At 42.9% G+C, this 21,686-nt stretch overlaps 2 protein-coding genes across 2 annotated transcripts; one reads left to right on the forward strand and one right to left on the reverse strand.

Annotated features, from left to right (window-relative positions):
- The first annotated feature begins 79 nt into the window (after positions 1-79).
- mbtd1 (mbt domain containing 1) lies at positions 80-11,295 on the forward strand. The gene is made up of 17 exons (XM_071544471.1): positions 80-208; positions 1,077-1,281; positions 1,427-1,560; positions 1,695-1,809; positions 1,912-1,994; positions 2,142-2,259; positions 2,435-2,569; positions 2,710-2,798; positions 3,371-3,605; positions 4,605-4,660; positions 5,558-5,662; positions 6,458-6,605; positions 6,831-6,913; positions 7,389-7,623; positions 8,403-8,474; positions 8,934-9,086; positions 10,901-11,295. Exons 1-17 carry the CDS (start codon positions 188-190, stop codon positions 11,017-11,019), a joined length of 2,106 nt encoding a protein of 701 aa, XP_071400572.1. The 5' UTR covers positions 80-187; the 3' UTR covers positions 11,020-11,295.
- Positions 11,296-16,282: 4,987 nt separating this feature from the next.
- On the reverse strand, positions 16,283-21,374 carry LOC139665455 (nucleoside diphosphate kinase B-like). The gene is made up of 5 exons (XM_071544466.1): positions 21,270-21,374; positions 19,244-19,376; positions 17,901-18,002; positions 17,247-17,359; positions 16,283-16,738 (listed from the first exon to the last, which is right to left on the reverse strand). Exons 2-5 carry the CDS (start codon positions 19,370-19,372, stop codon positions 16,624-16,626), a joined length of 459 nt encoding a protein of 152 aa, XP_071400567.1. The 5' UTR covers positions 19,373-19,376; positions 21,270-21,374; the 3' UTR covers positions 16,283-16,623.
- Positions 21,375-21,686: the final 312 nt, after the last annotated feature.

Genomic DNA, 21,686 nt, shown 5'->3' on the forward strand with positions numbered 1-21,686 from the left:
GACCAATCGCATGAAAGTAGGTTACGCTCGCACATGCGCAGAATCACCAGAGTAATTTGTTGATATCCTGCTTGGTAGTATTCATTTTTAGACATTGGCATTTCAAAGCCAAATACATCCCCAAATTAGGGGTTTTATTCGTATTAGGCAGCCCAGTTCCCTAGAACGTCATCTATATGAAGGGCTGATGGAGGACACAAGGGATTTGGTGAGTTAATTTTGCAGGTTTTAGGGCCGTAAGGCTCCGATTACGGAGGATTTGCTTAGGCTAGCGCTCCTCCTTTGTTGTTATCTGTTTATAGTAGCTAGCCAGTGGCTCAGCCAGGTAACGTTAGCTAAAAACTGAAAAGCTCACTAAAAACTCTCAAGGGCTGAAATAAAATAACGCCACGCTTATATTTTCCGTGCATGTGTATCTGCTAGCTTGCTACCTAACTGAAAACGTATGCTTTGTTATTCTGAATATAAACTGGAAAAACAGGTTTCCGCTAGCTAGCTATGCTAACGTTGCTAGCACTGGGAGCTAATTCAGATAAGGCCGCCCCTATCTTCCATTTAAATAGCTAGCTTTTCTATCTTGTGCATGGTAAGTTTCATTCTCATTAGTAGCTGATACATTGCTTCATCTTAGATTTCAGCTTATTGGTGGCAGAATAATAAACGTTAAAATAGCCAGTGAGGAGGTTCCCTTTAACATAGCATAGCAGGCACCTGTGATGCTCAGATGAGGAAGTAGGCTAAATTAATGACAACAGTAACGATTGTAGCAGTGTTCCAGGTCCTATGGACCAAACGGGCATTGCACATTTCATTCTCAGCTTCTTATTGTGCATTATTTGCATTATTTATCCGCCGCAGACTTTGCTTTTTGGATTACCTTTATAAGTTACTCAGAAATCTATTTGGCAGCCACAGCCAACTTGCCAAATGTTATGCATGACATTTTCAAAGAGACCGCTAAGCTCTCCGGTTGGAAAAAGTTGCTTGAGTACAAAAGTAAAAAAAAAAAAAAAAGAAAGAAAAGAAATGTACTCCATTCATTCACACATGACGCCTGCCTCTGTATTTTTGTGAAGGCTGAACGCACCCCACGTTCAGAGCGTAAGCGGAGAGACTCGTTCGGGATGTTTGATGGCTACGACAGCTGCAGCGAGGAGTCCACCAGCAGCTCCAGCTCCGAGGACAGTGAGGACGAGGTGGTGCCCTCCATCCCCGCCAGCCTGCCCATCATCAAGAACAATGGACAGGTCTACACCTACCCCGACGGCAAGGCCGGAATGGGTCAGTACATGGAAACATCTGTCTCTGTGATTCAGTACACTGTGGTATGGATATTATAGAATGTAATACTGTGAATGAATCCTAGATAGATTCACCATGGATTTCAGCAGATTTTCTGATGCGTTTTGTGGCCTCTGTTTCACAGCCACCTGCGAGATGTGCGGGATGGTCGGAGTACGAGACGCTTTTTACTCCAAAACCAAGCGCTTCTGCAGTGTGTCCTGTTCCCGGAGTTATTCGTCAAATTCCAAAAAAGCTAGCATCTTGGCAAGACTCCAGGTAAAGTGGAATTTTCTAGTATTTTGGAGCGAGGGAAGCATAGGAGTGGATGTGCGTCATAGGCCCAATGGAACAAGACTTGAGTTTAGACCTGTGTTACACACAAATAATGATGTATGCTTTCCTTTTGTAAGGGCAAACCACCGACAAAAAAGGCAAAGGTCTTACAGAAACAGCCTCTCATGGCGAAGTTGGCAGCTTACGCCCAGTACCAAGCAAGTCAACAGAACCAGGCCAAATCGAAAGCTGGTAGGTCATCAGAGAACCACAATGGTGTTTAATGGTGTTTGGGGTAACAGGTGCTGCTGGGTTGTTATGCTGTAAGTTCACACCGTTTCTTATTTCTCTCAGTGGTCCCTGTCGAAAGCTTTGACTGGGGCCGATACATCTGTAGCAATAACACGTCCGGAGCTCCAGTCAGCTGTTTCAAGCATGTAAGTAAAAACAGGAGTCCGACCAGAGCTGCTTGATTGGTTTACATAGTGACTATTGTTTAATTGTTGATTTGTTGGCTGAATAACTTCAGTGCTTACCCTTGACCCTTGACCCTTGACCTTTGACCCGACACCTCTGTGCTCCAGGCTCCCATGGGTACATGCTGGGGAGACATAGAAGAAGGAGTGAGGGTTGAAGTCCTCAACTCTGACACCAACCTCTCCACTAAGGTGTACTGGATTGCAGGAATCATCAAACTAGCAGGTAAGACTACTTTTACAGCTGAAAGTATTGGTTAAAGGAAAAATCCACCCAATAACACTTTAACACTGTTAAAAAAAACAGCTATTGGCGATGTAGCTTGCATTCTTGGGTCCATTTTATCCATCTTCCATGGCTGTTTGAATAGCTTTCGACTGTGCTGCATGCTGTTCTGCAGGGTTCAAGGCTCTCCTGCGGTATGAGGGCTTCGACAACGACACCAGCAAGGACTTCTGGTGTAATCTGTGTGTCCCAGAGGTCCACCCGGTGGGGTGGTGCGCTTCCAGCGGCAAGCCCCTCGTACCTCCAAAAAGTCAGTCTTATCCCAATCTGTACATGGTTCACAGCCTTGGTCTTTAACAATAAACGATCCATTAAAAAAGTTTTGCGTTCTCGGAAGGTTGGCGCTAATTGTTTCTGTTATTTTTGTTATTTTTGTCATCTCCCCTACAGCCATACAGCATAAGTACTCTAACTGGAAAGCCTTTCTCGTGAAGCGTCTCACTGGAGCTAAAACACTGCCACCTGACTTTTCTGCCAAGGTGAGACACACAAACACCTAGAATTTACAGTTTCACTGATGCAGCTTTTTGAAGGCCGATGCTGATGGTTTTTGAATTGGAGCAGCCAGTAGCGCCACCGTTATTTTGTGCTGATATTCAATATTTTCAATGTGATAATTTTCGTGCCAAAAAAACGTTTTTTTAGCAAGTATTTAGTGTTTTCTCCAGAATTTTATTTTTGTTAGGATGGAAAGCCCATTGAAACCCATGATGATGATGATGATGACAACAACAAAAATAAATCTATTATTCCATACTATCAAAATGGCTCATTAGAATCAATTCAGGTTGGGCTTCCCATAGACAACCAGTGGAGTATTGATCAATTCTACAATAAATATGTAATCAATCACACTGCATCATATCCATCATATTGACTGGACTAGGTCTGATTTTCCTGTCTCTAACTTGAGATGTTGCATTAATGTTTCTGATACTTTTTGTTTTTATTTTTAAAGAGGGCAAGAATATTTTGGTTGTATACTCTGGTCTGTGGCTCACATTTTGCCCCAGTTCATTAAATCCATGCATCCTCTCCCCCCCCCCTCCAGGTACAGGAGAACATGCAGTTCCCCTTTAAGAAGCTGATGCGGGTGGAGGTGGTGGACAAGAACCACCTGTGCCGGACGCGGGTGGCCCTGGTGGAGCAGGTGATCGGCGGGCGCCTCCGGCTGGTGTACGAGGAGAGCCAGGACGGCTCCGACGACTTCTGGTGCCACATGTTCAGCCCCCTCATCCACAACATCGGCTGGTCGCGCAGCATCGGACACCGCTTCAAACGATCCGGTAACAAAACAAAAAAAAATCTGGTGGCACTTTACTTGAACCGGTGCTCATAAGGCATCATAAACACATTTCAAGCACGTTACGGGTGTGGGATAATATTTAGAATCGGAGCGGGATAGTAAACACTGTGCAAAACATTTATGGGGTTGGAGAAAGTATGGGGAAACTGTATAGTTAATGACATAATATGAAGTTGAATGTAATTTTTGCATGTTTGATTTATTTATTTATGTGTTTATTTTTGTACTAATGTATTTTTTTTTTATTTTAAAGTATGTACATCACACAAGATATTGCAATAACACGCATAAAATACCAAGAAAACACGCATACAAAATGAATACATTTGTGATACATGACATAATCAAGTGGTACGTGATTTATGTCTGATGATTATATTGTAAGTTTATCTTTGCTTCCGCTGGGTTTCATAAATGTGCTATAAGCTATAATGCTATAATCACAATACCCTTCAAGTAGTGTTACCAAAAAAATCCCATAGGCCTGTAATTACACGGCATGAACTGCAAAAGTATTTGGACGGCATCACACTTTTTGAAACACTGCAATCTGTCATTTTTGAATGTCAAATGTTCCAGTGAGTATGAGGTTTGCTTTCAAGACGGTCACTTTAATTTGAGGGGATTATTAAAGATCCCAGACGAACGGTTAAAAAAACAAGAAGTCAAAATTAAATAATCACGATAGAAAAGACATCTGCATCATTTCATTAACTATTTGTTAATGAGCGTGACTTCGTGCTTTTAGAGAGACAATTGATGTATTTCTTTTCTCAGAGGCGGTTGACGTTCCTCGAAGCCCAACCAATCCTCAGCTGCCACTGTCTGTACTTTTAACCTTATAGTCTTTTAAGTCATTTTAAGTCATTGAATGCTTGTGGAGCTCTTTTTTTTTTTTTTTTTTTTGGTTGTATTGCTGAAGCACCTCCGCCACAGGCACGATGAAGTAATTCCGATCTGCCGATTTCTTGTTTTTCAGATATCACAAAGAAAATCGAGGGTCAAGCCGATGCCTCCCCACAGCTGTTCCAGAAGGTGAGATATAATATACAGATTTTTACAGTTGCGTTGATTAGTCGGCATTCTACTGATCAGCTTTTGCTTTCGTTTTCTTATTTATGAGACAGGCTTGGTGAGCTAATCATAGAGCTTCATGGATCTATTTATAGGGGATTCTTGAGGGGGTTTCATGAGGTCGCTGGAAAAATGAAGCCTAGCCCAATGTCACATTAATAAATTTTACATAATCAAACTGATATTCATCGCATTGAACTGCATGGTTATATAAAGCAGTGGTTCTCAACGTGGGGTCCGGGGACCACCAGGGTCCTTGAGGGGGTTCCAGGGGGTTCCAGGGGGTTCCAGGGGGTCCCCGGAAAGTTGAATGAATTGTTAAACTTCAGCATAATTTCATTTACAAGAAGTTAACTCAATTAGAGAATGTTGAAGAATGATTAGTTTCACTGTTATCCCTCAATACAGATGGGAATTCTGGACAAAATCATATCTAACAATAAAAATATTCTCAGATTTGGGTCTGAGAGACAAAATGTCATCAATTGGGGGTCCATGGCCCTAATGTGGACTAAATTAGGGGTCCTTGATATGAAAAAGGTTGAGAATCACTGATATAAAGTATGATTCAACAAATTTTCAAATATTCCCGAATTTGTTTCAGATCTGATTTTGGTAGAGATTTTAATTCGTATTTGCTTTTGATCATTAATTTAGACAAAAGAATTGTGTGATGTCACTCATGTCAATCATCATGATGAATCGATATCATTAATTCACCACGATTCTATTGAAAGGCGGACGATAAACAATAATACTGAGTTATTGCCCGGCCCTAGTTTGATGTCACTGGAATGGTTATATCAGGTTATACCTGGTTATACCTATCAGCTTATATCTACTGTGTGTGTGTGTCAGGTGAGAGATGTGGACCAGAGTGGGGATTGGTTCAAGGACGGGATGAAGCTAGAGGCCATCGACCCCCTCAACCTCTCAGCTATATGTGTAGCCACTGTAAGAAAGGTGAGTCGGCTTCAAGTGTCCGCATTGGTGTAAAAAAAAAAAAAGTTTCATGACAGAAAAGGAGGGGTTGTTGTTGTTTTAGCCCCATTTTTCGCTTCTTCTCCTACATATTTTGTCCAATCTTCACCAGTTTTCGCTCACAGCATGTCTGGACCGTCCTGCACAAAAGTTATTAATTTGTAGACAAGGCCTAATATACAAAAATTGCCATAAGTCAGGAAGTTGTTGGCCTACCTTAAACAAATTTGGTACATATGTGCACAGGTCAACTCTGAGGTAGCATGCAACATTTGGTGGTATTGTAACCATAGTTGACCATAGTTAAAATACTCTAAGGCTCTAAATAGCCTATAGCTTGGACAGTCTCGTTACTTGACCCTATTTTTTTTTGTGCTCCCTCCACTGCCCCCCTGTGGACTCAGTAGCCTAATGGTTAATGAATAGATCTACCATGCAAAAGATCGTGGGTTCAAATCCCATGGGTAACGCTGTCTCCTCACACCACTAAGCTTGTGATAACTAAGCATAACGTCTTAAGTTTCTAATTTTTGGACAAATGACCATATGAAAAGATGAACTTGACAGAAGTCACAGGCCAACACAAAAGCCGGTGTTAGACCGCATGTCCGAACTTCACAACATGTCATTTTTTGTGTGTGTCTTTCTACCTTCTGTAATGTTCTGTCTATCTGTCTGTCTTATCAAATTGTGCTTGGACCCCCTCAATTTTAAACTGTTTCCTTCAGTCGCCTGCTCCTCCAGACTGATTTCTGCCGCTCGCTGTCCGCTCCTCAGGTGCTGGCAGACGGGTACCTCATGATCGGGATCGACGGCTCGGAGGCGGTGGACGGGTCGGACTGGTTCTGCTACCACGCCACCTCCCCCTCCATCTTCCCCGTCGGCTTCTGTGAAATCAACAGCATCGAGCTCACGCCCCCCAGAGGTACAGCTCACACCCTCTCCTCTCCTCTCGACTGCAAATCAGCCTTTAGTTCACCTTTTTTTTTCTTCGTAGAAATCGAAATTGAAACTCGCTCACATTGCCAGTAGCGCCGAGCCTCCGTACTTTGTTACATGCTGTGTCTCTCCAAAAGCTTAGAGACGGGTTAGTCTCCGCTTGCCTGTGGCTTTCCAATGTCCCGGTCTCACCACTGACTCTGTTCCCCAGGGTACACTAAACTGCCATTTAAATGGTTTGACTACCTCAGAGAAACGGGTTCAATAGCTGCTCCTGTCAAGCTCTTTAACAAGGTAGGCCTTTATTAAATGCTTTCTCCACCATGTGTTTTTTTTTTTTTGTTTTGCTCTTGAAGCCAGTTTTACTATCTTGCCTCCAATTCTTCTATGATGATGTCAAATATTTTTTGGATTTACCTGAAATTCTGAAAACAAATAGTTCCAGTCCTCAGTTCTGAATGGCCGAAAAATGTTCCAAGTTGTAAAAATAGAGTCCTATTCGAAGCTGATTGGCTTTCATTTTATTGTCTCAGGTGAATTTCTCTGCCATTTAGAGCGAATTTGTGTCCTTCTGTTCTGCCTCACTCCATTGACGTGTGTTTGCGCTGCCTCTAATTTCTTTTTTTTTCACATTCTGTCTGAAGCTATAGGGCGACAGGGTCTATCAAGCCGTTCTAAAAAATCACTTCTAACAGACCGGCCTTTGTGCGGTCGCGACGTTCCCGTATCTAAATAAAACACTCTCTTCTCTGTTCCCGCCCCCGCCCAGGACGTTCCCAACCACGGCTTCCGGCAGGGCATGAAGCTGGAGGCCGTGGACCTGATGGAGCCGCGGCTGGTGTGCGTCGCCACGGTGACGCGGATCGTCCACCGGCTGCTCAGGATCCACTTCGACGGCTGGGAGGACGAGTACGACCAGTGGGTGGACTGCGAGTCGCCCGACCTCTACCCCGTGGGCTGGTGTCAGCTGACCGGCTACCAGCTGCAACCCCCCGCCGCACAGAGTGAGAGGGCACACACACACACACACACAATGTCACTTCTTAAACTATGTGCCTTTAGCTAATAGTATCTACATCTGTAAACTGAATATGTAAGACAGTTTTTTACAGTGCATAGACACTTAATGTACAGTACTGTGCAAAAGTCTTAGATTTTTTATATACATTTTTTAGAAGTCTTATAGATGTTTATTTGTTTTCTGCATTAGTGTGTCAGTAGACTGCTGTTTATTGTAAATTTCTGATATTCAGAAACTTTTCATTTCATTAGTTTTGAAAGCATCTTCGCTTTATGGATTCCTTTGACATATGCCTAAGACTTTTGCACAGTACTGTATATAAGCTGTACATTCACATATTAAATTGGCTTTCTTAATATTCCCATATTCTCTCTCATGTGTATGTATTGCATATATCTTGTTGTTTTTGTAATTTCTCACTTATTTCATTTTTTTGGGTATATTTTCATATTGTAAATATTTTCGTTCATTTTTCTTTGTCTGCTGTTATTTTCCGCACCATCATAATAGTGTAACTCACAATTTTTCATATCTTTCATTCATGCGTTTCTGCCTAATAGGTTCTTTATAGTTTGTAATTGCCGGCTGTGTTTTTTTTTTTTTATTTGCTATATTTGGATTTCTGTTCTGTTTTTCTTTGCTGTATCCTCTTACTGTTTGCCGCTGCAATTACCCATTTTTCAAGTTTAATTTAATATCTTAAGTCCATAAACTTCCCATATTTTCTTTTCCAGTCTATAACGGCGTACGCTTTTATTTCAGGTGCCAGAGAGATGCCGCCGTCTGTGCCCAAGCAGAAGAAAAAGGCCCAGCAGTACAAAGGCCAGAAGAAAAGTGAGTGCTCTCTCTCTCTCTCCTGCCGTGTCGGTCTGTCTCTCTCTCTCCTATCCGTCCCTTCCTTCACCGTCTCCTTTCCCTGTCCTCTTACTGTCCGCCCGGTCTCATTGGACAGACTGTGTCACATTTGCAGGATGTTGTGAAAAGAGCGGTGCTTCAGATGGGTGTTTGAAGCAGTTTGATACAGTTGCTGAAGCTTTGCTCTCGTTAGCTAACAGTGCATCTGCTTACTTGGGTCTGGCAGCCTGAGTACGGCTTACCAGGGGCTTATTCAGATGGGCATATCAGCACAAGTAATAACAGATCCATTAAAAATGTCTCCCTAAGCTCTAACCTTTTCAACTTTCCTGCCTAATCTGCAATGTAAACACTTGAGAAAAAAAAAAGAGTCAGAAATGAACCCCTGTATGTAATAAGCCCCCTGGTAGCTCACCCCGAGTCTGGCTTGGTGTTTAGAGAGGAAGATCCCGGTTGGTCGACGGCCCTTCGGTCAGGCGGGCAGGAGGAGGAGCTTCTCGGGCGACGAAGAGCAGAGCCCGCCCCCTTACCCTGCCCAGGGGCCCGCTCGGCCCCGGCCCCGCACCCACCTCCACCAAACCCACAAACCAGGTAAAAAAAAAAAACAAAAAAAAAACGGCACACTTTTAACGATAAACCCCGAGGCCCCCGGGGGCTCGTCGGTTCCGGATCCCAGTAGGGCCTCACAGTGGAGCTGGCTGGATGCTGCTGCTGCTGCTGATGCTGCATGTTCCAACTGTACATGTGCACTCTGATTCATATTCTTCTGTCATTTTCACTGTTGTTCCCACCAAAGCGTTTGCCCATGTAAATGTAGGTTTAGAGTCGCACTGCGCTGTAGGGATGGGACGATCTGCTTAATCTCACGATACGATTCCATACGCGATATGAGGTTCACGATTCCATAACAACCACGCTACGAATAACAGGGTTCCTACGCAGGTCTGGAAAGTCTGGAAAAGTATTAAAAATGAATTTGATCATTTCCAGGTCTTGAATAGTTTGGGAATTTTAAAAAATGTCTGGAAAAGTATGGAAAATGCTGTGGTTCAGATCCGATACACACATAATTACAGCTTTTATGTTGCTGTAGAGCCACTTTGAGTCCACAGTTTGTGTTGATGTGAAGAATAATGTTCAGATAGAGGGACGCTCTTATTACCCAGCCGCTGTCAGCATGCATTATATCAAATACTGACCAAAATCAAATCAGTCAAGAACATAGGGTCTGGGAAAAATATGGAATTTTAAAATGGAAAGCGTGTAGGAACCCTGCCAGTCATCTCACATATTGTGATATTTGTCTCTGTGAAGAACAATCTTCATCTATACAGTGATATGACCTAGTTAGCAGGGGCAAGATGTCTATCTGTGTAAATCATATTGAACACTGGACACAATCTTCAAAACAAATCAAGGCCCGGAAAAAGTATGGAATTTTTTAATTGAAAATGTGTAGGAACCCTGGAATAAATTAAAGTCCAGTGACAACAAAGCCTGACTGTGCAGAATTATGCTTATTTCTGAGACACAAATCCTTCTAGCGAAAAACAAACAATTTAAAAATGTGACATTAATATAATTTGGATGGAGAGCTTGCGAAATTGTGATGGGCAAGCGTCTCATTTCTGATTACTACAGCAGAATAACATGGCGCTAATATCGCGATACGTATCGTCACATTTTTGTATCGCGATATATAGGGCTGAACAATTAATCGAAATTTTATCGAAATCGCAATATGGCCTACTGCAATTTTCAAATCGCAGGAGGCACAATATTTGTTAAAGGTGAAATGCGTCAAAATAGCATTTTCAATGAAATATTGTGGTGCTGCAGAGATGTCCTGGCCTACACATCATATTCTACAGACTTAAGAAAACATCTTTGTTTGGCACAGATCCCCGCAAAAATCACACCATAATCATTTGAATACGTTTTTCAATGAAAATGAGAATAACGATGTAAAAGTTATCATTCCCTCTAATATCGCAAATCCTATCGCAATTGCAATATCAGTCAAAATAATCGCAATCAGATATTTTCTCAAAATCAGCCCTAGCGATATATTGAATTTATGTATATCGTCCCATTGCTACTGCGCTAAAAGAATCGTGATTTTGTCGTTATTAGTGCCACTGTTTTGTCATATTATTCCTGCCCTCCTTTGGGATAGTCATATGGCATGGGTTATTTTTTCCATTTGAAAATATCTTTGAATCAACAAGTAGGCACCTTGTTCTTGTTATGCATGTGGAAGTAGCCTTAACGCCTCGAAGCAAGAATGCCGGGGCTGTTCCCTCGTATTCCAACCGCATAATGAAGACTTTCTTTTCATCTTTGTCCGCCCTCTCTCTCTCTCTCTCTCTCTCTCATCTGTCTCCGTCCCCCCCCCCGTCCCGCAGAGTCCCTGCTGCGCCTGAAGGAGGAGACGGCCGAGGTGGACGAGTTCACCTTCTCGCAGGGCATCTCCGACCAGGAGAGCAACGGCTCGGGCAGCTACTACATCAAACAGGAGCCCTGAGGGGGGGGGGGGGCGGGGGACGAGGTCGGACACGGAGCGGGACGCGCGCCGGTGGGGACGGGACACACACACACACACACACACACACACCTCTGGAAACGCACCATCCGATCAGCGATGGCGAGCGGGGAGGAAGGCGCGGGACGTCCGACGCTTCTGAGAAAATCCCCGGAGAGACGATTTTCTGTTTTTTGTTTTTTTTTTGTTTGTTTTTTTCTAACTTCGTAGCCGTGCGAGCACAAACTCAGTCGCTCACGAAAAAACACTGTCACGACTGAGGGGGTTCGAAAGCACCCGGGGAGGGGGAGGTGGGGGGGGGGGGGGGGCGGGCGGGTCGCTGATGTCCGGGCATTCTCTTTTTTTCGTATTTCCAAAATCCTCTCTCTCTCTCTCTCTCTCTCTCCCTCTCTCCCCCGTCTGAACGATCCGGCCCGGGAAACGAGAGACAACTTTCAGCTCCGGTGGGCGGATCCGCGAAAAAAACAAAAAAAACAACAACCTTTCCCCCCCCCGGGGGAGGAGGGGAGTCCTGCAAGATGACGTCAAGTCCATCCTGCCTCTGCCAACACTCTGGGCCACGCACAGAGACCTGTAGAAACTGTGAGCAACTTTTTATTGAGCCAGGTCTTTAGGTTTTTTTTATTTTTTTTATTTTTTATTTTTTTTTTGTTGTTGTCGTCGATTTCAGGTTATGAGAGTCAGCCACTGAAGGCAGAATTTCCATCGGGCCTCGGGAGAGAAGAGAGGCTGGCAGAGAGAGAGAAAGAATTGTGTATATTTTGATTTTGATTTTCTTTCGGAACAATTTCGCCAGGTGGACTTTTACTTTGTTTATAGTACTTGAAGTTTTTTTTTTTTGTTGTTGTTTTTTTTTTCTCTCCTTTTTTTATTTTGTAACGTTCTGTTTTGGAGTTGTTTTTTGTCTTAAAACGATGATTTACTTATTTTTGCGTATACATTTTCGGTGGCTGGATGGGAAACTTAAATGTGCGTCGTTGCATAAGAGTGATTATATTCATATAGTATGATGAGACCTATTCATATAGAACTACAGTATATAGATATTAAGGTTTGTGATTTGAAGAGAGTGAGCTTTGAATAGTACTGTACAGTGCTGCTCAGCATTATTGATATTCCTAACTTTTTTTTTTTTTTTCTTTTTGATGACGATTCTGTTTCTTCCGATATTGGCTGCCGCCTTTTCCACAGCTGCACTATTCCGATTCGCGTTACAGAAGCGATACATGTGATTTAAATTAAAAATGGAACAATATCATTCAAGCAAAGGAAAGCGGGTGTTGTGGAGAATATCTGGTCTGTGTTACAATTGTTTTAATATCCACATTTTGAGCTGAATCACGCCTAAGACTGTAACTGTCACTTTTCCTTTCAGTTCCATCTGGTAAACTATGGACTGACTCACCCAGGATAAGCTTAACGAAGAGTGTGTCATATGTAACAGTGTTAGGCTGGTGTGATATCTTAATGTGGAGATCTAGGGACCTATCGCAGTGACCAGATATCCCACTACACCTCCACCCCATTGCAAGGCATTTAAGTGACATCTTCGCTCTGTAATGTCCGAACAAAGACGGTGAAGCTGTGGAGACGCAAAGCTACTTTTAAAAAAAAAAAAAAAAAAAAATCACCTTATTTTCAAAGAAATAATGAGTAACACATTTTGCAAGGCGAGACGATAACTGAGCAGCAGGGTATGTTGTATAAATGAGAAACCTTACTGGTATGATAGGGCACACTCTGACATGATTTTTTTTTTTTTTTTTTTTTTATTCCCATTGTCCAAACCTGCGTACTTTCCTGCGTAGGGTTCGACCGATACCGATATATATATATATATATCTTCAGTATCTTTAAATTTTTTCCATCTTTATGTGAGAAGTATGGAGCGTTTTCCACCAGAATTGTACTCTCGTCAGGGTGGGAAAAGCCTCTGAAACAGCATTACTGCCTTTTACCTGAAGAATCAATGTGCAAGAAAACATCTTTGGACAAATGAAAATGAACGTGTATCGGTCTGACCCTACCGCACGGGATGGAAGTGCTGCGGATGCGTCGCCTAAAACACTGTCGGGTCACACTACAGAAGCGGGTGTGTCTGTTGGGTTTTGGACTGTCTACTGTACTCATCCCCCCCCCCCCCCCCCCCCCCCCCCCCACATCCAGAGGAGGATGAAGGGTCCAAAGCGGAAGCCGGAACTCCTTCCTCGTTCAGCATTTGTAGCGTCGCGTCACATTTTCCTTCGGTGGGGAAAATAAGACGTTCCATCTCCAAATGCTGAAAGGAACATTACATTAAGACGATATGCAAAGTGTTTTTTTTTTTTGTTTTTTTTTGGTTTGTTTCTCATCGCTTGGGTCGTTCTCATGTCAGAGCCATATGTATGCAAGCTAGTCCATTATTCAGCTGAGCCACAGAATAACAGGTTCGTCATCGATGGCGAAACCGACGAAATGCACTGCTCTCCCCCATTCGTCTCCGAAGGCAGCGTTCACACAGGACGGCGGGATCTGACAGTGGCATAAAATACATAGCAGATTCTATATATAATCATTATGACTATGACGGTGTGGAGCGACGGGTCCGGATTAGTCAGAACTCCTCTCGACTCCACGCCCGGGCGTGGAAATAACCAAGAATCCTTATCCTTTCATTCTTCTTAGAGCTAGATTTTTGCAGCTATTTATCTACTACCTCCTGATGCTAGCCAAGTTTAGCAAATATAAGAGTGTGAAATAGGCTATGGCAGTGTGTTAGCATATGCAAATGCAAACAATGACCTAAAATGATCCACTTGAAAGACTAGACACCAAACATGGAAGAATCTTTATCACAGCACATGAGGTAGTCCTCTAATTTGAACGATATGCAATAATAGTTCCCGTATTATTTTGCTATGTTAAAAAAAATAACTTCTAGCACCCTTAACTATCAAGATCACTACATTAATATAATTTACATATGAAATAATTTAACAAAAAAAAATGGTATTGTATAACTGTGATTTTGGTGAGCGAGGGTTCACATACAGGAAACTCAGAGCAGCACTGTATGGCCTAACGCTATATTGTAATGCAGAACAGATTTAAACCGCTCAGTGATGGTAAAAGACCCCGAATTTCTCTTTATACCAGTAAGGTTCACAAATCAAATCTCAGGAAGCGTTTGCTTATTTTTAATTTTTTTTTTTTCTTAGTCGCAAAGGTTGCATAGTGCGTTAGTCACTAGTCTGAATCAAATTGCATTGGGTTTGAACAGCTCAAGGAAGGCGTCTTTACCATGTGCATCCATTCAACACACACAAAAAAAAAGGTCTTATCTCACCATTCAATGTTTTGTCCACGTTTTGTCGCTTCTTCTTCTTCTTCTCTTCAAAGTGTTGCGTGTTCTGTTCATGATTCTGTTCAGTGGAAGTCGTTTTGTTCGATCTGCTTTCTTTTTTTGTAGCCTGTTTTCCTACTGTTCTTTACCAACGGGATGTGAGATTAATATATTTTCTACCAGTTTCCATTTTAATTTGTCTAACCGATTAGATTGGATATAAAACGTAGCTTCAAAAAAAAGAAAGAAGAAAAGGCTATGGTTCTAAGACCAAATGAGCAATAAAATACAGTGTCTCACAATCAAATGAAGCAGAAAGGTTTCAGGTTCGGGTGTGTTTGTCTTGTTCCCCCCCCCTCTGATGCGGGAGGGCAGGGTGAAGCATTAAGTAATGGTCACGGTCACAATCTTTTAACTCACTGACCAAACTGCATAATACCTTAGTACTAAAAAAAAAAAAAAAAAAAAAAAAGTAAGACTGTTCTATGGACTAACTTTGCTGCTACCCTCTTCCAGATTAACCCAAAATAATCAAATGCACAATCAACACTGTTTGGATCTTCTGTTTATGTGAGGGGGAAAAAAAACAACCTCACTTTTCCTTGTAAGTTGTAGATATGAAACCTCCCTTTTTTCCACCTCGAGGTCCAAATCTAAGAGGAGCCAGGGGCCCCCCACGGCTAGGGACCTGTGTCTCTAGTCGGGGGGGGGGGGGGGTGGGACTTGGTTGGGATTTGGGACCGGGTGCACTGATCAACTGAATGCATGTAGAGCAGAAAAGCGTCGTGCCGATGTCGTGCTGAGCTTGTTTTCGTTGTGACCGTCATTGGTTGTTCTTCGGTTCCGGCTCTCAGTTTGTTTTTTCCTCCTCCGCTCCGATTCAGAAAGGATGAGATTGTGGACGCAGTGTCCTTCTAGATCCGGGCGGAGATGAGGAGCAGACTGGAGCCGGCTATTTGTTTCTCCTTGGATACTAACACGGGTCTTTTGTATGTGATAGCCCCCTCCCCCCCAATTATATTCAACCATTATATTGTGGTGCTATATATTTGATAAAAATGAGTTATTGTATTGGGATTATTGTCTGAAACTAATTGTGAGTTGAGAGGGTTAAGTTATGGTGCGAAATTTATTTTGGATACAAATACAACAAAAAAAAAAAGTATATGTTAATAGTTATAAATCTATTGAAATTATTAACACTGACCCTTGAGGTACATATTAGATTGCAGTTTAAAGTTTGTACATCTTTTTGATAGTGTCTATACATGTTTCCTTTCTTATGGTAAATTTGTGCTGTGATCAAGCTTTGATAGACTTTGAATTTGTAAATAAAGCCAAAATGTTTGGATCATAATATTGGTTGTAATGGATTGCTTCTTTGTTTACAAGCATTGCAAACTGTTTCCGCATGGCTGTGAAAGGTTATCTGGTGATTTTTTTGTAAGATCCGACTTTTACACTGAATAAAAATGCTTATGACTTGGAACCTTGTGGTATCGGTCTCCTTTCGCTCCAATGAATGCAAGGTTTCAGCAGTTTAATCTCTCAGAGGGCAGTGTGTCCTTTAGCCACAGGTGACTTTGCTCTTATCCATCCTGTGTGGCAGAGAAACTGAACCCTCTTATCTGCTGGCCTCCTGCTGTCATGGCAGCACAAACCACTGGAGCTGAGAGCCAAACTACTCTTCTAATCTCAATCTCAGATTAGAGGGACACCTAACTAATCCTTCCTAATAGCCATGAAGAGCCGGATGTATCCAGGTTCACGTCAACCATCACGAGTTAATGCATCATTAAAACAAACCCCACTCTATTCCGTTTGAGGCCAGCAGGGCAACACACTATTGCACTCAAGTACATTAGTGAAGTGTGTCATTGTGTACTGTGGGCATCTGACTGCAAGAAAAAACAAACCCAGGAGGATGGTATTGTGTGCGTTTTATTGGAAAGCGGGATCACCTTTTAACAAAACTGACAGCAAAGACAAATTCAAGTCGTTAACTGTACATTCAAGGTTGGGAATGGAATGTTTAAAAAGGGAATGGAGCTCAGGAATGAAACTGGAAATGCAGACTTGGACCTCCGGAGAGACCAGACAGTACAGTATGATGAGGCATGGTGGGTGATGAGAGATGTGGGAAATCGTCACCGAGACACCGAGCTACAGTCAGCTCTTCCTCCTCTATCCTACGTGTGGAAAAAAACAGGAACTCGAGGCGAGCCGACTGGTCCCAGGTCAGTGTCTGAGGGCTGCTGAGCGGCTCAGTAGAGCCAGCTGAAGGCACAGCTAGTGTAGCTGACCAGCTCCTCGGGCTTGAACCACAGGGCGATCTCCTTCTTGGCGCTCTCTACTGAGTCGCTGCCGTGGATGATGTTCCTGCAAGAGGCAGAGAGGAAAACTAAGACCAACGCAGTGTGACAACAATCGAGTCAGCACATAAATACTTAATATTCAAGTATGAGATATTCCACAGTATACATACTTCTGCATGCAAGCACATCCTGGATGCCAGCATTACTGACAATCTATATAGTAAATGTTTTTCTTCTCAGACCCCCAGATATGCACATTAGGGCCATGGACCCCTGTGTTGGATTAAAGTTTCCTCCCAGGGACCCTATAATTGTGAAATCCCCACTTAGAAAGTAATTTTCTAATGGGACAATATCCAGTGAATTTAAATTCACTCATTTTGCTGGGGACCCTCAAGGACCCCTGGGATTTCCCCCCACTTTGAGACCTGCTGTTTTAGGCAGGGCTTTCAATCAAACTAGCATGAACTACAGACATTAAATGGACAGTTTGCAAGCAGAAGCGTCGGCTGCAGGAGGCCGAACACGGCCTCGTGCCTCCACCAGGAAGGGAGAACGCAAACGGCACTAACTTGCTGACGTCGATGCAGAAGTCTCCTCTGATGGTTCCAGGCTTGGAGTCGGCGGGGTTGGTCTCGCCCAACATGATCCTGCCGGTCTTCACTGCGCCCTTGCCTTCCCACACCTAGGATTACACAAGAGCAGAGGGATATGAGCAGAGGTACGAGACAAGACTGCAGCCAGTTCAGCAGCTGGCTTCTCTTCGAACATCCGTTTGACTGTAAGCTACTAATTAATTGGCTTAAAAACACAAGGAGGTGCTCGAGCTGCCTGATGTTCTGTCATAATCTCCATGATAAACATAACAGTTATGTTAACGAGGCATTAGAAAACATTTCCATGTCAACATACTTGTCCTCACATAACACATGGCTGATATTAATATGAATGCCATATTTTAACATTAAGAAGTTATAGTAGTTTCAAGAAAATTCTTGATTAAGTGATGTGAACGTTTCGGCTTGCTACAACCATCACCTCATCAGGAAATGTTGTCATTTGAAAACAAAAAAGATCAAAAAGCAGCAAAGCATTTGAAGAAGAGTTGGGTCTTCATTTGCCACAATTCCAGGTAGGGAAAACAAATTACAGACTACAACTTCTCTCCTTTTGGCTCAAAAGGCATTTAATGTTACTTTACACCATGTTATCTACTGGTGTCTTACCATTGCGACCACTGGTCCAGAGTTCATGTATTTGATGAGGGTAGGGAAGAACGGCCTCTCCTTCAGGTCGGCGTAGTGCTGCTGCAGGTGCTCCTCGGACGCCTGCGGCAGGTAGACACAAGTTATTAGTTACTGTAACTGAGGTAGATCAAAGCTCAGGCCTTACCAACTACACAAGTGGGTGGGATCTTTTCCAATAAGACTATGCTGCATTCATATGGGAAAAGATAGATACAAGTTTCCTACTAGAAGATACCCTTCACCTCAAGTTCCACTACATGGGAAGTCAGGGGTTTGGTGACAGACCCTGATTTCACCACTAAGGAAACACCTTTAGTTAAATGTCAGGGATGAGGAATTTGTGTCATAAAACCAGCAAAATGTACAATTTATCATTTAAGTCATTTTGTCAAAACTCTTAAAATGCCATGGCAGGACATGACTACTTGCTGGATTTTTCATTTGTGGTTTACATTACAATGTTTGGGTTTGCTGTCAAACATCAAGTCAAATGTATCACTAAATACATGTGTCAAGCATTGAAAGCTTATAAGTAGCAACTAATGTCCATCGAAAATCATGGTGTTTGATGCCATCAAATCTGAACACTCAAATAATTGTTTTGAGCTGACAAGTTGTCTCAACATTTACTCCCATATGATGGTAAGCGTTTAAAAATGTAAGCAGTTGAATACCCAGAAGTCTTGTAATGTGATGTCAGTAAACTGCACACAGCATGGTCATGTTTGCCTCAGCTGGATTGTGATGATTCATACCAAAGAAGACTAAAGAAAAAAGCTCTTAAAGAGATACAATGTTGGTCAGTCCAGCTTTCTCTGGACAGAGTACTGCTCACTGCTCTTTAGGAGACACTTTGGATTTCATTCCCATGTTTTGATTTATCACTTCCAGTATGGAGAATTGACGTAGCAGACAGAATTTCATTTGGGCAAATCTGACGTCTCAAATTGTGGGGGGTTCATTTGATGACCCGCTTAGGCTCATAAGTGGGGCAACAACAGGTGCATTTTACATAAAATCTTGTATAATGCGGTTCTAAAATAAGCCACAGTGAATCGTGACCAGTTAAGCATAGCGCCACCAGGTCAGAGATCACAGGGAGATGCTACAGAGGATAACGAGACCTCAACTCAGCACTAATCGCTTGTGCTGCAGTCAGGAATAGACGAGCAAGCTAATCAGCTCACCAGAGGTCTTAGCTGTCACTGCACAATCACAACATCATGTGCATGTAGGTGACTCAACCCAAGATAACACCTATAACCATTATGAATGCAACCAATATCAAACTGCAACACACACGTCATTGGTTTGTTACTTACATGGAGCATTTTCATGCCAACGAGTTTGAAGCCTTTCACCTCGAACCTCTTGATGACCTCACCAATGATTCCCCTCTGGACGCCATCGGGCTTGATGGCGATGAAGGTGCGCTCCTCAAGCTCAGCCATGATTCTGCAATAAAGCAGCAAGGATTTTAAAAACAAAGCCACCAGCATACAATTAGAGGCACAACAAGTGTGGAAAATCACTCACGCAGTTTGGGTGCATGTGGCACACTCGTCGGTGGGGCCGGATGCCGAGGGCCCCGACCCCATTGCAAAGCAAACTGCATTGACTGCACTGCTGGGGTTAGTCTGGATCTTGCAGTGCGAGCAACTTAACTGACTGACTTAGTGTGTGTTGACTGACATGTGAGTGGCCCGCCCCGCCCTCTGGAAGAGCTTGATCCCTTGCTTTTTTTTTTTTTTTTTTTAAATGTACTGACAAAAGTGCCAGTGTTAAACTACATAAGTCTCTTCAATATTTAGTCGGTTTGTTTTTGTCATCTCACCAATTCAGTGCTTTAATGTTTAATTTATGGCAAAAACTACATTTGGAGTTAGTCCTTTGTTTTCCCTATGGGTATGCAATTATCCCTAATTAGCATGCCCAGTTTTTAATAGAGTTTAGCAAGTGATTAAAAAAACAAAAAAACAAACATTAGTGCACGTGACAGGAATATATGTAATAGTTTTTGTCCCAGCTGAAGTCACACTATTCAATTATGACCTTTTCCAAGTCTTGATCCCCAGCTGAAGCTGTCTGACTCAAGGCCAGCTTTGCGCGTGCGCAGTGTTGTCTAGTGTCAAACCAGCCAGAATTCAACACTTCCGACTATAACTTTCAAAATAAGAGCCCCGTTGTCGAACATGGCTGTAACCCACCTATAACCGTGGCACTATTATTCCTAAAAAAAGAAAAGAAAAAGGATAGCACATGGAGCCACTGGTACCCAATACCAAGCCAGCCTGCATAACCCACAAAAATGCCCGTTGCTTGCCATATAGGGTTATCTTAAGGCCGATTTGAAGTAGAGAAAAGTAGGAAAATCGCCTAATTTACAGTATTTTCCCCGCTCTCCCCGGCTGGCTTGACGTTCCGTTGCCAAATCCATCCACAAATGCGGCAGCTATATTCTGCAAACCTCATAGAACATGGCTTAAACATCGGCATACAAGTAAGCCACCAAGCCGTGCTTCCGTTTCATTAAAAATAAAACTTAACTGGCTCATGCTGCTGGCTATCTCCCACCACAATGTACTTCCATAGACCGTAAAAAACTATTAAAGAAGATTGTAAGGCGAACAAAATAAAACATCACTTCAATTGAGTTATACATTCTGCTTGCTGGAAGCCCAAGCATGCCGAATTGAAGAATGGACACCGACTATTCCTAAAGGTCTTAAGTCATGATGTACGACTGCCGGTAAATCACTGCATTAAACGGGCATGACGTTTGGCGGGCCGTTCCCTTTGTACATCTGAACTATTGCTCCTAGTCGGCAGGCTGTAGGTGACAGCAGGCCTCGCGCTCTGGTCACGGCCAACACCGGCAAAAGCGGCAAGCCCGAGCCACCTGACACGTCACTTCACCACAGCTGCTGACTGGCAAGTTAATTGCTCAATTAGTTACAGGTGCAGAGTTAATTGTACATTCAGTTCTCAGTGAATCGCACCAGGCCGGGCCCAGGCCTGAAGAGGCGCGTGGTCTTTTGTTCGTGCTGCTGCAGACTCATTCTCATGCAACTTGGCAAAGCAATGGTACGTAAAACGACTAACGGCGCACATATCGGCGAACCGAAACACTCTATCCCGCAACTGTTACGACTCTTGATATTATTTTAATACCCGGAAGCTTAACCACTATTCTACACCACCCCTGTCAGAAACAACTGACTTCTTCTCTGTTCAAGGCTGGGAACAAACTCGGCTGTATCCACAATAAGCACTACGCGTCAAGACGTGACATGAAATACATTCGCACACGGTTCATATTCGTTATAAAAGACATGACTTGTACTTTACCTTGACAATGACGTTCCGGTTGGGTGGCAGGCAGCAATTCCTCCGGTTGACGTGGTGAGAAGAACGACCGAGGGTGCGCGGCGGCTTTTTATCCGTGGAGGCGGAGACACACAACGGCAAGAGGCTGGATCCAAAACTAGAGCGAGACTAGGGCACTTTAATGCTGCCTTCACGTGCTGTAGGAAATATAACGATTACGAGTCAATACAATGGAAACCTACACCTATAAATGCCTAAAACTCCACAACATAAGTATTTCTGTAACTAAATCGCATTACTTTTACTTCATTTTACTGCACATTTTAGTGGTTACTTCATTGTTTACCAGTAGGCGTCCAGAAACCTTCCAACCAGTAAAAGCATCACAGATTTTTGAATAATACCCCCCTTCTGCCCCTTCACAACTATATGTTTTTA

This window comes from Centroberyx affinis, unplaced genomic scaffold, assembly GCF_046629955.1.
Source record: "Centroberyx affinis isolate AG114_WGS23_722 - 3 ecotype Tasmania unplaced genomic scaffold, CSIRO-AGI_Caff_v1 ptg004591l_1, whole genome shotgun sequence".
Classification (NCBI taxonomy): Eukaryota; Metazoa; Chordata; class Actinopteri; order Beryciformes; family Berycidae; genus Centroberyx; species Centroberyx affinis.